The sequence below is a fragment of the Talpa occidentalis genome, unplaced genomic scaffold (assembly GCF_014898055.3).
Source record: "Talpa occidentalis isolate TD23 unplaced genomic scaffold, MPIMG_talOcc4v2.1 talOcc4.17, whole genome shotgun sequence".
Lineage (NCBI taxonomy): Eukaryota > Metazoa > Chordata > Mammalia > Eulipotyphla > Talpidae > Talpa > Talpa occidentalis.
This window is the reverse complement of record NW_023601754.1, coordinates 38,732,789-38,748,220: the sequence shown is the minus strand read 5'-3', so window position 1 is coordinate 38,748,220 and position 15,432 is coordinate 38,732,789. Positions and strand designations below refer to the sequence as shown.

The 15,432-nt window shown below is 53.9% G+C and overlaps 1 protein-coding gene across 2 annotated transcripts; it reads left to right on the top strand.

The window, feature by feature from the left end:
- The first annotated feature begins 1,087 nt into the window (after window positions 1-1,087).
- On the top strand, window positions 1,088-15,172 carry DMKN (dermokine). 2 transcript variants are annotated; one of them, XM_037517952.1, is made up of 21 exons: window positions 1,088-1,170; window positions 1,426-1,626; window positions 1,737-1,796; window positions 2,003-2,053; window positions 2,222-2,419; window positions 3,049-3,105; window positions 3,465-3,527; window positions 3,756-3,806; window positions 5,574-5,636; window positions 6,917-6,961; window positions 7,881-7,937; window positions 8,064-8,111; window positions 8,301-8,348; window positions 10,677-10,733; window positions 11,045-11,092; window positions 12,608-12,655; window positions 12,775-12,816; window positions 13,775-13,840; window positions 14,169-14,204; window positions 14,311-14,358; window positions 14,872-15,172. In XM_037517952.1, the coding sequence occupies exons 1-18, from the start codon at window positions 1,117-1,119 to the stop codon at window positions 13,832-13,834; spliced, it is 1,251 nt and encodes a 416-aa protein (XP_037373849.1). In that variant the 5' UTR covers window positions 1,088-1,116; the 3' UTR covers window positions 13,835-13,840; window positions 14,169-14,204; window positions 14,311-14,358; window positions 14,872-15,172. The 2 variants fall into 2 exon arrangements, with proteins under 2 accessions (XP_037373849.1, XP_054553096.1); XM_054697121.1 differs by lacking the exon at window positions 3,049-3,105 and having other exon boundaries at window positions 13,775-13,864.
- The last annotated feature ends 260 nt before the right edge of the window (window positions 15,173-15,432 follow it).

The window sequence follows — 15,432 nt, the reverse complement described above, 5'->3', positions numbered from 1 at the left end:
GCACCCAGCCTGAATTCTAACTGAGACGCCCTGATGACCATTCTCGGGGTGGTGGCCTCAAAGCCCGGGGTCCCACTGAGGGCTTCCCACGGTTCCCAGACTCTCTCTGTGGGTTGCCAGGGGTGGAAGAAGTGAGGACCCTCAGCTTTAGGTAGCTCCGTGTGGAGGGTGGGGTGGGGAGGCAGAAAAGGGCCACTGACATTGAGAGAAAATTCGAGAAAGGGTGCCTATGTCTCATCCCGGGCCCCCTCCAGCCCCCCAGGCTGATTGCTGTCCTGTTTCTGGGGTGGCCTACCCTGTTCCTCGGAGGGGGTTCTACCTGCGACCCCTCTCTCTGAGGTGCCTCTGCCCCAGAGCTCCCAGGAGATACAGGTGAGCCTATCTCCTCAGATGCCCCCACCTCCACCCTGTGGCCCAAATTCCTGGGGTTAGGAAATCGGAATCCTTTTGCAGCAGTCTCGTTCCATTTCTCCCTCCCTCCCTCCCTGATGCATGGACTCTCTCTCTGTTTCAACACAAACTCTCAAACTCACAATTACAGCTCATTACCCTATCGTGGCTGGCTTTGAGTCACTAGGGGGAGGGATCCTGCGCTGCCCAGCCCTGCCACCTTCTCTCAAGCTGCAGTATAAGGAGTAGGGGCAGGAGGAGGACTCTGGGAAGGCAGGGGAGTCTGGGAAAGGAGGGAGAAGCCTGCAGACCTAGAGGGAAGGGAGAAGAAGTCAGAAGGAGAAGTGGGCACAGGAGGGCGTGCAGACGCTGAGAGAGGGACACAGAGAAGTAGACTTGGAGGGGAGCAGACACTCAGGAGAGAGAGGGGAGCAGCCAGAGATGAAGCTACAGGGGTCCCTGGCCTGTCTCCTGCTGGCCCTGTGCCTGGGCAGTGGGAAGGCTGGCCCACTGCTGAATGGAGTGGGGAGAGCTGGAGCAGGTGTCGGGGAGGCCCTGGGACAAGGGGCTGGAGGGGCAGCCGGTTCTGGAATCGGGGGCCCCGGGGGGCCCGTGGGGCCTGGGGTGGGGGAGGCCGTCTACCGTGGGGTGGAGGAAGCAGCCCACGCTATTGGAAACGCCGGGAATGAGGCTGGCAGGCAGGCTGAGAACATCCTTCGACAAGGAATGGATGCTGTCCACGGCTCTTGGCAGGGGGTGCCTGGCACCAACGGTGGCTGGGTGAGTGTGGCTGGGAAGCGGGTGTGGAGGTTGCGGCTGCTGGGCAGAGAATCCCGGGCAGCAGCTGAGAGGATGAAAGGGCTCTTCCTTGTGGCCGCCTGGGGCTGTCTCCTGTTGTGTGATGCATCTTCCTCCACCACCCCGGGGTCTCTCTCCCTGCCTCTTGCTGCGTCCGCCTCTGACTCCTCTCTCTCTCGGCTGCTGGCCTGCCCACCGCTGTCACCACACACACTAAGGGTGGGCATGTCCTTGCAGGGGACATCCGGGGGCCACGGCTATCAGGGTGGCCTCAACGGTGCTGGAGGCTACAACCAGGGCAATCCTGGAGGGCCAGGAACCCCCTGGGCCCAGGGGCACTTTGCAGGCTCCGACGGCAGCTATGGAGGCAACTCTCAGGGACGACCCTGGGGTCCAGGAGGCAACGGAGGACCGTACAACATGGGGACGAACCCTCAGGTACAGTGACCACCCAGCCCTGACAGCTGCCGCCTCCCTCCATTCAAGCCGGATTCTCCACGCCTCTGTCATCCTCCCTGATCCCATACGCTGTCTCACCCTCCCTGCAGGGAGCCGTGGCCCAGCCTGGTTATGGCTCAATGAGAGGCAACAACAACCCCAATTCAGAGGTAAGAGGATGAGCCAGTGGAAGAGAGGCAGTCGGGGTCGTGCTAGCGCTCAGGAGACCCAGAGGGAAGGCAGGAGGTGACTGGATGTGGGGAGATGGGCATGGGGAGGTGGGGAGGGTTTGGGGGGCAGATAAGACCCAGCCACCCCTGAGGAGCAGCAGAGCATGGCTCCTGGCATTGGCTCATCTCATCCCTTCCCTCCACAGTGCACCAACCCCCCGCCGTCCGGCTCCGGTGGCAGCTCTGGCAACTCGTGGGTAAGGGGATGGACAACCCAGGGCACTTTGCCCAGGGACGGTATAGAGAATCTTCTAAAGCTGGGCAGGGAATATGCTGGAATAAGACAGGGAGGGCTCAGGGTGGGAGGGGACCAATCTTGGAGTTCTAATCCTTAATCCTTGCTCTGGTCTCTTCCTGCTCCTCAGGGAACCAGGGAAAATGGCGGCAGCAATGGCAATGGAGGTGGCAGCGACAGCGGCAACAATGGTGGCAGCAATAGTGGCAGTAATGGTGGCAGCAATAGTGGCAGCAATAGTGGCAGCAATGGTGGCAGCAATAGTGGCAGCAATGGTGGCAGCAATAGTGGCAGCAACAGCAATGGCGGCAGCTCTGGGTCCAGCTGGGTGAGTTCTGCTCCTTCTGTGAAGGCAGAGTCAGGACTGAGGCCCACGGGGTCCTCCAGGAGGGAGGTGGCAGCCTCAGGAGGGTGGTGGCATTAGCAGAGTTGCCATCCTGGGGTTCCCTCAGCTTCTGCCCCCACCTTCCCAGCCTCAGGCCAGTGGTCTCCTGACACTCGCACTCCGATTTTTCCAGGAGAAAATTCTTCTGCTTCTCCTCACTCTTTTCCCTTCTCTTCCCACGGCGACGGTGGGGGTGCCTTTCTAACCTGTATTCGTGCAGCCAGGTCCACTTGGGGAGTCTGCTTAGCGCCGGGGCTGGCAGACGAAAGAAGGGAGGTGGCGCAGGAAAATAGGATGCTTGTTTGGGAAGGTCTGGGGAGCACAGGGCAGGGCTGCACGTGAGCAGGCTTTAGGCTGTTTACAAGCTGGGGCGCAGATGGCGATGATGCACACGAACCCCCACCGTGGCAGGAGGGCCAGGAGGGAACCCGGCCTGGCAGCAGGATGAGGGGGCACACCTGGCTTCCTGGGGCGATGGGAAGGAGTCAGAGAGATGCGGGGCCCAGCCAGGTGACATCGATTGCTTTCATTTATTGCTCCTTGTGCTCCCCGCGCCCCACCATCCCGCCTAGGACCGACCCTTAGACAATTCTAGGAATTTTGATCAAGGCAGCTATGCAGACTCCCAGGTAAGGATTCTAGGGTTCCCTTCCCCTTCCTAGATTCCAGGAGAGGGCGAGGGGAGAGGCGAGGCAGGAGAGGGCAGAAGGAGCCCCCACCTGCCACAGGTGCCAAGGTCAAGATGCAGGCGGGACTCTGGAGGTCTTTCTACCCCTGGCACACAGTGGCGGGTGGGGGGCAACAGCCCAGAATGCGTGAACCACCTCCCATTTCCAAATACCCTTGGCCACACCTGGCTTCTCTGTGCTCGGAATAACTTCCCTCAGTGACCCACTGGGGGAAGGTTTGAAGGTTGGAGGGTGGAGGCTAAAAAAAATCTTAATTCTGTTGGGAAAGATTTGGACCCCAAATCTTGCTTTCCTCTCAGGGCCCCAACTCTGGCTCTTCCTCCGGTGGCAGAGGTGGAAATGGTGGTGGAAACATACCCGGGGTAAGTGCCTGCGGGGGACACACGTCTGTTCAGATTCCCCTCAAACTGGGGAAGAAAGATGACTTGAGGCCCCTCTGATTATGGGAGAGGGCCAGTTGGGGCTGAGAATGGGGTTGGACTGCTGCTGGGGTGGAGGGGATGTGGGCCACCCCCAGGTTGGCACTGCCAGGGTTTGGGGACTGGCAGTGGTATCTGGGTGGAGACTGAGAAACTTCTTTTCTCTCACAGTGTGAAAACTCAGGGAATGAGGTGCGCGTGTCCGCAGGATCTGGGGGCCAGGTGAGAGCCGCACCCACTCTCCACCCTATTCCTAACACTCACCCCATCCATAGGGCATTTGCAATTTTAGGGTGAAGAAACCCCATGACTTCCGCAGAGGGAAATACTGCTTCCTAAATAATAATTAATTGCAAATCCTATGCAGTAGACCTGGCTTTATACCACAGATGAGAATGTGAAAAATCACATGAAAACCAGTCCTTTAAGAAACATGGTTTCAAAGTTTCCACACTTGGCATTAAACTAGTATGGTGACCTCTGGTGACCTCTTTTTTAAAAAAAAAAAGATTTATTTTTATTTATGCATACAAGAACTGGAGTGTAGACCAGAGTTGTGTGTGTGTGTGGGGCGGCGGGTGAGAGGATTCACCAGAGACAGAGTGGGGAGCAGAACAGGCAGATCTGCTGAAATACACTGTTGAGCAGTGGGCGAGACAGAAGAGGTCTGCTGCGCCATGTGGGTCAGCTCTCTTGCCAGGCATCGAACTCATGCCGCAGTGGCTGGCAATAGATAGCTTGATACCACTGAGACTTCTTTAACCCCTGAGCCACCAGGGAGGAGGCCCCAGACCTCTTTGTCAGAGTTTTGAAAGAGGGTTTTGAAAGTCTACATGTCCTCCTAGTTCTTCTGGAAATGTCAGCACCCACAGCGCTGACAGAGGAAATGTTACGCTAACGTGCACACGAATCACCTAGAGGTCTTGTGAAAATGCAGGTTCTGATTCAGCAGGCCTGGGTGGGGCTGAGATTCTGGTTTCTCATAAGCTCCCGGGTGAGGCTGGCTGACGCTCTGACCTGAGTGTGGACTGCATGGTGCAGGGCCAGGCCTGATGGAGAGCCAGGCAGGTGGGTGGGGGTGCTGCATTGAGAAGGCTCGCTGTGGAGCTCCTCACAGCTCAGGGTACTAGCCTTGTATGGGTATATTGCTTTTAAGAAAATTTCTCATTGTGACAAAGTAAAGATGTTTAAAAACACAAAAAAGAAAACTTTAGAACATTAAAACAAAAAAGAAAGAAAGAAAATTTCTCCCAGTTGGTAGTTCTCCAGTTTTCTATACACAGCGAGCCTTAAATACATGATCAGAGAAATCAGCCTTTTACTCTGTGATTTCTGCTTTGGAAATATAAACGTCTTTCTTTACCTCCAGCACTACTATTACTTCTATAATTTCATATGTTCAATTTAACTCTTTAACCCAATGGATTTTTATTTTATTTATTTTTTGCCGCTATATTGTCTAGCTCCACTCCTCGATTCCACTAGATTTACTCACATCTTGGATCAGAAGCATGTGACCCCTTACAGAGGGGAAACCAGATATAAACCAGATATAAACAGAGGAGAAAAAAGTATTAACATCTAACTACATCCACACTTTCCCCCCAATACTTACAGCCCTGTGTATTGACTCATTTCCACTACTACTTTAAAGTGTCCCTTGTCGATGTCTTAATATTTTGAGAGAGATGCTAAGGGTCGTCTTTTGTTTAAGTGATCTATTCTGGGACAGGTGCCATGCTGTTTTATTCATGGTAGCTTCATAGTCTATTCACATTTGCCAGTACAAGTACTCCCTGGCTGCTACTCTTCTGCAGTGTCTTTGCACCTATTATTAGAATTTATTCTTCCAAATAAACTTCAGGATAATTTTGACAAGTTGAAAAGAGAATTCCATTAGAATTGTTAGAGGAATAGCATCAAATGTTTATACACATTTTAGGGATGAGCCTAAAGGAATGATCTGTGTTTTACTCTCTCATTCCTCAGGGATACAATCCTCAGGGCTTCAGAGGAGGACCAGGAGGCCCCAGTGGCTCTGGCGACATCAGGGTAAGGAGAACACAGACCTTAGAGTGGAGGCTGTGTCTGCACTGGGATGAGGTTGGCAGTAGCAATACTAACCCAGCAGCAATCTCACATCCCAGCCTGGTCTGTGTTTTAGCTCTGGAAATGAGGAGGCACTGATGGCCTGGGATTCATACCAAATAATGAAAGCAGGACTTGAGAGGATCCTATTTCTTTTTTATTTTTTTTTTTAAGGACCATTTGTATTTTTTCATTTGTTTTTTTTTTCATGTTTCCATTTGTTTATTTTATTTATGCACTGTAAGCTCAAAATAATTGTACTCCCTACTCTTATATTAGGCATGATAGTATCCTTTTGGAACATTAAAATTTTTTATATTAACTTTTTAATTTTTTTACATCATTGTTCATTTTTAAACAATATTTGCTTCCCCCCACCCCCTCAGGTGGAGTCCCCATAGAATTTCCTTCACCAATGTACCCGTGCACCATCACCGCAGTCCCCTGTGCTCCTCCCTCTCCCTCTGATCCCTCTCCCGCCTCCTCCCCTGCACTATGTCTCTGCACACTACTGGAACTAATGAGAAGAGGATCCTATTTCTTTTTTTTTTTTTTTCCCAAAGATTTATTTATTTTATGCATACAAGAGCTGGGGTACAGGCCAGAGGTGGGGGGCTGTGAGAGGATTCACCAGAGACAAAGTGGGGAGCAGAACAGGCAGACTGACTGAAATACGCTGCTGAGGGGAGCAGCGGGTGAGACAGGAGAGGTCTGCCAGCCGGGGCCAGGGATCAAACTGGTGTTGCAGAGACTGCGGATTTCTTCATAGTGTGGTGCTTAACCCCTTGCGCCACCAGGGAGGCCCCAGAGGATCCTATTTCTATCTTAGGGAACTCCTGCTGTGCCTCCTCAGCTCCCACAAGCTTCAGCTAGCGCCCCCTTTCTGCCTAATGCAAAACATCAACCCAGGTTGGGCCCTGCAATTTGAATCAATTCAGTAGAACCAGCTGGCAGGTTCCTATCTCAAAACCAGGGTGGGGGTTCAGATATTTTGGCGGCCAACCCCTTCCTGTTGGGCTTTGGGCAGCTTGCAGAAATGAACATAAACAGAGAGGGTTATGTTACCAATAACCGTCATGAGTGGACAATAACCCGACCCACAAGAGCTTGCCAGGGAAGATGTAGCCACCTGTGATGAGGGTCTCTCTGGGGCTCCTGGGAAGTCTCCCTCCACATGTGCTGCTTATCCTGAGTCCTGCCTGCCTTCCTCCCCACTGACTCTGCTCCATTTTTTGTCTCCCCAGGAAATAAGCAATCGCTTTGTTGGGGGCCCCCAAGGCAACTACCAGGTGAGCAGGGATGGCTTTAGAAGGGGCTATGGGTGTGTGTGGGGGTGGGGGCAGAACAAGCTGGGACTGGCAGAGAAGCAGAGATGTCACTTTCCTGTGGCTGCTAATTCTGTGTCATGCGATCCCCTGGTCTGGCTCTGGGTCAGGGATCCCCGAACCCTCTTTGATTCATTCATTTTCTTCCAACTGGGTGAAGGAACTGAACATGACTTTTCTGTGAGGGGGAAAAACAGACAAAAAAACCAGAAGAATGGCTCGGGGAGACTTTTTAAATAGCTGTACTTAATTAAGAAGGTAGAGCTGAGAAGGGGAAAGGCAGTGCACTTTGGCTTGGAAGATCGGGGGTCAAATGCCAGCTGTCTTCAGGCAGTCAGCTGACCTGGCTGAGTCTGGGCTTCCCCTCGGAACGGGGACAGCGAATCCTAACTCGCTTACTGTCCTCAACGGCTGCTGAGTTTTCTGTATCACAACCCAAACAAGGGGGTTCAGACACCAGAATCCGATGTAGAGACAGATCCTGAGGAAGCTGCTAGACAGCTGTGTTTCAATCTCCTCACCCGTACAGTGGAGACTTTTCCATGCATGCATGCATGCAGCAGGCTAAGCACAGTGCTTGGCACACAGTGGGACTACACATTAGTAGCCATGTTTGGGGGGGCAGGGTATGGGGTGAAGCAAGAATATGAATACGATTTAAGGGACTGGGGTAGGGTTATTCCGAGAGGCAAGTGCCAAGTCATTCCAGGAAGGCTTCCTGGAGGTGGGGCTCTTAGGTGCTGTGCAAAGAAGAGAAGGCGGCTTTACAGAGAGCACGCAGAGCCTGCACAAAGGCCAAGATGAGTGGGGCAGGAGCCAGTTGATGGTTGGCATGTGGGGCAGGATGCATGTGCCTTGAATTTCTGTCTTCCTCGTTGCCCAGGGACAGGGACAAGGGTATGGTGGAGGAAGTGAAGCTGCCAATGGATTAAATACCTTGGTGAGTAGAGCATCACTCCATCCGGGACAGGCGCCATGGTGGCCAGCAACCCCTGCCTGTCTTGCCGCCACATCACTTGCCCTGACTCTTGATCACCGAGTGAGTTCTCCGTCTCTGATTCTTTAGAATTCGCAGACAGCTCCTGGGCTCTTCAACTTGGACACTTTCTGGAATGTGAGTTCTGCCAGATCACTCTGCTCCCTCTTTTGGAAAACTAATCCCTTGCCCCTGACATGCACAGGCTGACGGTGTCTTTCTATAACAGCCGTCAGCGGGGGCCTTGCTCTCGCTCGTCCTGAGACCCTGCGCCAACTTACTGAGGAGCCCACTTGGTCATTCTCCTTTTTTTTGGTTTCTCTGCAGAATTTCAAATCCAAATTGGGCTTTATTAACTGGGATGCCATCAACAAGGTAAGGGCTGGAAGGCCAAGCCATGCCGATAAACAAAGCTAGTCCTCTGCTCGGTGAGCTGGGAAGAAGGGAATGGTGGCTGCTAAGAGAACTTTTTGGCCCGGGCTTATTCAGTTAAAAGACAAAAACAGGAGGAAGGACAGCAGGGGCCTGAGAAGAGAGGGAGAATTTTGAAGTGGCTGGGAATTCGGGGTGAGACATGTTCATGCCTCAACATGCAGACCTGAGCAGGCCTGACCCTCAGTTTCCCCTTCCAGACCTGGAAGGTTCGGGGGGAGTAAGCAGGTCTAATCCCTTTTTTTTTTTTTAAAAAAAAAAAGATTTATTTATTTATTTACACAAGCACTGGGTACAGTCAGAAGCGCGGGAGGGTGAGAGAATTCACCAGAGCCAGAGCGGGGAGCAGAACAGGCAGAAGGACCGAAGCACACTGCTGAGGGGAGCAGCGGGCGCGGCAGGAGAGATCTGTGCGCCATGTGGGACACTCACTGGCGGCCGGGGATCCAACCAGCGCTGCAGAGGCTGTGGGCAGCTTCGCAACCCAGCGCTCAACCGCTGCGCCACTGGGGAGGCCCAGCAGGCCTAATCCTTAGGGGTATGGGGCAAATGACACTCAGGTGGATTGGCACAGAGAGAGCAGGGGGATGGAAGCCAGGCAGTAGTGGGCGCTGTGCAGACAAGCCCCTAGGAGATGGGGGGGGGAGTGAGCAGAACCCCTTTTTCCTTCCTTCGTGCCCACCCCTTCTTCTGAAGGGGGAACTCCTAGACAGACTGGCAGCTGCGCCTTCAGGGTGGAGGCTGGGCTGGAAGGAGGAGATGAGGGCAGACCACCAGGCCGAGGGCGGCAGCCATAGTTGGCTGCTCACAGAGTGTGTGACACGGTTTAACAATATGAACTAGTTACCGAGATTTAAAAAGCCTCAAAAGGACTTGGAATTCTGACTTCTCTTGAAAAATCTGGCAACACGGGGTCCCTCCCACCGCCTTCCCAGGCTGGCTGGATTGGCTGCCATGGAGCTTGGCCCTGGGGCAAAGAAGCATCTATGCCAGCCTGGCCCTGGCAGCTGCTGAGTCGAGCGGGAGAATTAGGGCCACGGCACATCTGTGGTCTTTATGGAGGACAAGAGCTTGCGATGGGCTGTGGGGCAGAGTCAGCCCAGATTTCAGGAGAGAGGAAGCCTGTCCTTTTGGGAATAAGGTGGGGTGTGAAAGAGGGGTGACGCAGCTGGAGTGGGAGTTCTATTTAGATGAACTGAATGGATGAGAGACAGGTTTTGTGTTATAGTAAACAGTCTGCAGCCAGTGAGTGGGGAGACCATGAGGAACTGCAGGTCTGTTAGGGGAACTGAGGCATACACAGGCACTTCCCATGGGGCCAGGACAGACCTCCAAAGGTTTCTGCACCCCTAGGGGGCTGTAAAGAGGGGGTTCCTGGTTAGGCAGGATTCCCCTTGGGGTGGCTTCCCCTTTGGAAGCAGACAAGAGGGACAGGACAGAGAAAGGCAAAGAAGAGAATGGACAGCCCCAGCGTCTTCTCAGCAGGGGGATAGGAGTGCCGAGGACTAGCTCATGGGGGGGGGGGCATGAAGACCTGACAAGTCCAAGGGCATTCAAACCCAAATTGGAATATCTGGATTTGACTGGATGGCAACCCTAGGCCAAAAGGTCCCTTGCAGATTTCTGGAGCACTGGGTCCATTCTGCCCTGGCCACACACAGTCTATTCCTCCTGAGTTCCCAGTCCTTGAGCGCCCTCTTGGAACTTTGTCCAGGACCAGAGGAGCTTGTGCTTTCTGTGACCCCCAGACAAGGAACTGCCAGATGCATAGGGATCCCTCACCCCTTCCTAACAAGCCCCATCTCATTACTAATTTCAACACTGGCCCTTGAAATAAACCTTCCCTGCCCCACCCTCCTGGCCACTGCTCCTTACTTATGACTCCAGGGGGTGTGCAAGGGGTGACTTTACCCCACAGCCTTGGGAGATGGGCTGGAGGTAGCAACGCAGGGGTGAAGCTGGGCAGCTCAGGGGAGGGTCATGGTCCTGAGGTTTGGCTGCAGTTGTATTCTGTCAGTTCTGGGGAAACTGGGAGAGAGAGGAGCCCCTCGAATGCGTGGGCAGAGGGAGGCGATGGCTCCAGAGTTCAAGTCTCTTTTCCCTTCTTTTTCCAAAGACAGTTTTCAGGTATCTGCAAGGCAGCCAGTTTCCATTCAAACCTTCGTTGCAATACAATTCTGAAGGTTGAGAAATGGTGGAGGCAGGCCTGGGGGTTCAGGAGAGCAGGGGGTCATGTTCCAGGCTAACCTGTGCCCCACTTTCCATCCATAGGGCCATGCCCCACCCCCCAGCACGCGAGCCCTCCTGTACTTCAGCCGACTCTGGGAGGTAGGAGAAGTCTCACTTTCTGATTTTTGGAAGCCCTGGTGACTCTGGTCATCCTATCCCTCCCCACACCTCCCTCAAAGTGGCCACCCTCAATGCCAGCCTACCAGTCACGGAGTCCCCCTTTTATTTTTGAGATGGTAATCACACCCACATCTTATCATCAATACCATCTCAAAGTCCTCTAATGCCAAACCACACCTGCCTCCATGGCCTGTTCTTTCACAAGACCTTGAAACATTCCCAAGAAGCTCCTGCACCCCCAACCCCTGCCTTGTCTCCCCTGGCACACTCAAGGCTCCTTCTCTCTCCAGGATTTCAAACACAACACTCCTTTCTTGAACTGGAAAGAAATTACTCAGGTAAGGGGGGGGGGGCGGGGCATGACCTCTTGTTTTGGGGTCAGGAGGCTCAGTGCCAGAGCCATGGGGTTCTGGGCCCTTGGAGTGGCTTGAGCGTTCTGTCTCTCAAGCGCAGGTGGCTCCCTCCCATCCCACTTGCTTCCCCTTATGCAATGCTGCGAGGCGAGGCGCTGGAGTAGTGGGGTGGGAGGTCCTTCCAGGATAAAAGCCAGTGGTCAAGGGGTGGGCCTAAGAGAGCCAGCAGCTTCACAGGCACCGAACATGAAGCCAGCTACCGTCTCTGTTCTGCTGCTGCTCCTGCTGGGCATGGCCTGGATCGGGGGAAGCCACAGCTGGGTGGGTACTGCAGGGTGGGCAGGTGGAGGGCACCTTGAGGTGGGGAGAAGGGGCTTTGGAGGGAAAACTGAAAGAAAACAGGAGGAAAGTATATGTGGGAAAGCCATGGTCAAGGTCAGGCAGGGACAGAGGGTCCGAATAGCTGGTTCTGGGAAGCATGGGCAGGACCTCTGGGTCACACTTAACAGCAGGCCTTGAATCTACATGGCCGGTCACCTTTGGGAACAGGTCATCTTGGGCGCCAAAGCAGGGGTGGCTGCTCACTCATTTGATCCTGGGCGGGTGGGCCATGCAACGGCAGACCTGCCCTTCCAGCTGAGTGTTCTGCGCTGCATGCTTCTCAATTCCTCAGGACAATCTAGAAATCAGATTTTTAATTGTTCTCAATTACTGTAATTAAAAGTGCAGACCGTGGCCAAAATCGAGGAGCAGCTGGTGACCAGCCAGTTGGCCACCAATGTGCTAGAGTTAATGTGGGGTTAAAATTCAGTGTCAGGTGTGGAGAAGAGGTTAGTCAACCCTGGAGTTTCTAGCAGGGATGGTGGCACAAACTAAACTTAGGAACTAAGTCTTCCCTAGGACTTAGCATTGTCCCCTGGCCTTGATGGGGGTCAAGGCAGCTGTGTCTCAGTGGAGCGAAGTCAGCAGCTTCCTCTGCTTTCTCCTATTTCTCCCCTTTAACCCAGAGCTAACCTAACATACTCCTCTTAGCCTCTCTGGGGAACACTTTCCTTCCAGGGGCCCTGTAGAGAGCAGCATTTGTGATCAGGGTTGAAGGGCCTGTGAGGGGAGCAGATCCTAGCGTGGGCGAGCCATGGGCGCTGTCTGGACTGCACTGCTGTGCCCTAGGGGAGCTCGTGTGGGCAGCACCTGCCTATCATTCCAGCTCACTCTCAGGCCAGCGCTGCCAGGTGCATGGGTGGGGGTGGCATTGCCAAAGCCTGTCCTCTACTGTCGCCTCCCGTCACCAACACCAAGTGTGGAAACGTGTCCCGTATCTATCTGGGCCATCAGTTTCCTCACTGCCTTCTCTGGAGGCCGTGCTGATCACGGACCGTGGACAGGGAGGGTGGGCAGATGGGCGGGCAGAGCCCAGGCTGCAGGGTGCTGGAGCCTCGCAAGCCTGGCCAGGCCTGACGGACCTTGGGGACACCCTAACGCGGCTCCCTCTCCCTCCAGGGTGCTGAGGCGGCATCGCTCCAGAAGCGGTCAAGCGGTTCTGATGATGTGAGTCTCCCTGCCCTCAGACTGCCCTTGAAGGCCTTTGGTGCCTCTCTGCCTTGTTCCTGGGTCTGGGCCAACCTGAAATGCTCTCTCCTTCACAATTCTGTTCCCTCTTTCCTCAGGATGACTCGCCATTGGACAATGATGCACACGTGACTTCAACGGTAAGTGAATCGACACCCAGAAGCCCCTTCTTTTCTTGGCCTTCCACCCTCCCCTCCCAGAGAACCCTGGAGGGCACTGAGGGGAGGAGGAGGCAGGGGCATTTGGGCTAGGACCATGGGGTGAGGGGAGGGTTGACCTAGAAAGGAGATTCTAGAAAACACAAGACACAGGAAGGGAGAAGGCAGGGGCTTCCAGAGAGCCCCAGCCAGGGCAGGAGGAGGGATGTTTATTCTAGAGCAAAAAATCTTCATCCCTTCTCCCCTGCCCCCCTCCTCCACCCCATGCACCCCTGCTGGCTTCCACAGAACTATAATCACAACCAGCAGGAGAACGCCAAGCCCCTTGGGGCACAGGATAGCAGCTCCAAGGTTGCAGCTCCCAGCAGCTTGCAACTGGTTCTCTAGCAGGGCCTCCACAGGGGGGTGAGGGAGGAAGACTTCGCCCCCCAGGCTCCTTGAGGAAGGTTAGCGGAAGCCCCAACCCATTGCTGAGGAAAGTCTGGCCTCTCCAGCCTTTTGTATGAAGACACTCGGGCTCCCTGAGGGTAGAAGGCTGCACCCAGCCACCAGGAAAGGTTACCCGGGGGCAGTGGCTATATCACATGCCTCGGAGAAAATGGGGAACAGTAGCCTCTCAAAGAGGATGAGCAGCTCCCAGGCAATCACAGGACACATGCCAGAGCAGCCTTTCTCTGTCCAGTCACTCAGCTCCAGGGCTGGCCTGGTGGGGGCGGGGGTGGGGCAGGGGACACATTGGCACTGAGGGGAATCTAGCCCAGTCACGAACTCTTGGTTGGTGGGAAAATAAACACTTCACCCCTTTATGAAAATAACGGAAAAAATGTGAGAATTTTGTTTCGTTCAGTGGCAAAGAGCAACCTTATCAATTCAGTAAATGCATGTGCTGAATATTTATTAGACTGGTGAAGAAATACAGGTATTTCCCTCCATCTCTCAGAACAATAAAGCCCCTGCCCTCGGGGAGAGGACTTCTCCTGAGACACTGTCCGCTGACTGAAAGGAGGTGAAGATGCTGTTAAGACTAACTGTGGGTATCCACTTAGCCAATTTCCGACCACCTGGCGGGCAGAGGGAGGAGACCTTCCTAACCTCTTTCCGCTCCCCACGGTCAAAAGCATCTTGGGTAAAATGTACTCAGATGTTAAGTCTGCTATGGAAAAACAATATTCCAAAGGCAGAATGTCCACAGTTCCACCACAGGTTCCCTGAGATCATGTCCTGGTCTGAGCCTGCCCCTGCCACAGGCCCTTCCCGAACCCTGAGTTCAGGGCAGGGTACAGGGAGGTCCTGGCACCCCCTACATCACCTCTAATCTCACCTTCTCTCTGCAGGTGGAAAACCAACCAGCTCTTCCCTCACATTCCTCAGTAAGTATTGGGGCCGAGAAAACCCAGCTCCTGAGCAAAGAGTTCTGAAGCCAGAAGGTGAGTAGGGGCAGTGCCATGTCCATCCAGCTTTCTCCTTATCCTGCAGGCTTCCCGGGCACAACCTGACCTCTTGCAGTGTGTGAAGTTTTGGTAGGTAAGTGTCAGATGGAGCCCTGCATGGCTGCATCCAGGAACTGAGGCCTAGTCACCCCTGGGGGACAGGGCTGGGGTCCTGGTATTGCCATTGTGGTGCGCAGATGCGCTAAAGGTTTTAAGGGGAAGAAAACCCCAGTGTGGGTATAGAGAGAGAGGGGAAGGAATGGTCTACTCGGAAAGCACCTTCTGAGTGCTGAGTGAAGGCCTGTCAGAGGGGGGATCCCGCAGGGACACTAGACTAGAAGATGGCACTAGACTAAGAAATGAGGGTGCTGGGGCTGGGGAGAGGCAGACCTTTCAGATGTAAAGGCTCAGAGGAAGGAAGATGGGTGTCCCAGTGGGAAAGAGGTAGCAGACTCCTTTGGCAGAGCTGCTGGATTTGTTTTAAGGAGGAGATAAGTGAGGGGGGTCTGCTGAGAAACGAGGACACAGGGAGTGTGGGGTTCCTTGTCACCTGGTGCCAACTCAGGAGTGACTGCATTCTACCATCTGCCCTTCTCTTTTCTTCTAGAAAATGACGTCCACTGGGGACCGAGGCCCTGGGCAGCATCCCCTGTAGCGAGCCTAGCTGTGCCCTTCAGCCCCGGTGCCACCTGGTGTGGGTGCCGACACCTGCTTTTTCTAAGATGGGGCCTGGTCTGCCTCCCCCTTGCTCCTCCCTGCTCCGCGGCAGTGTCTTCACTACCATTGGGCTCTTTGGGCAAACCAGCCACTTTCTTCACATGCTCCATTTTGTGACCTGAAGCCATGGTGACGATTCTTCAGGAGCCTCCTACTTTTGCATTTCTCTGCGGAAATAAAACATAAATCTTGTTTCCCTGCGAATGTCTCAAATTTTGTCCTTTATTTTTATTTTTTTTTTAAATTTTATTTATTTTGTGTAGAAGAACTGGGGTACAGGTCAGAGGTGCTGGGGGTGAGAGGATTCACCAGAGACAGAGTGGGGAGAAGAACAGGCCGATCCACTGAAATACACTGCTAAGGGGAGCAGTGGGGGAGAGAGGAGAGGTCTGCTGCGCCATGCGGGTAGCTCCCTGGCTGGGGATCGAACATAGGCTGTAGTGGTGACAGC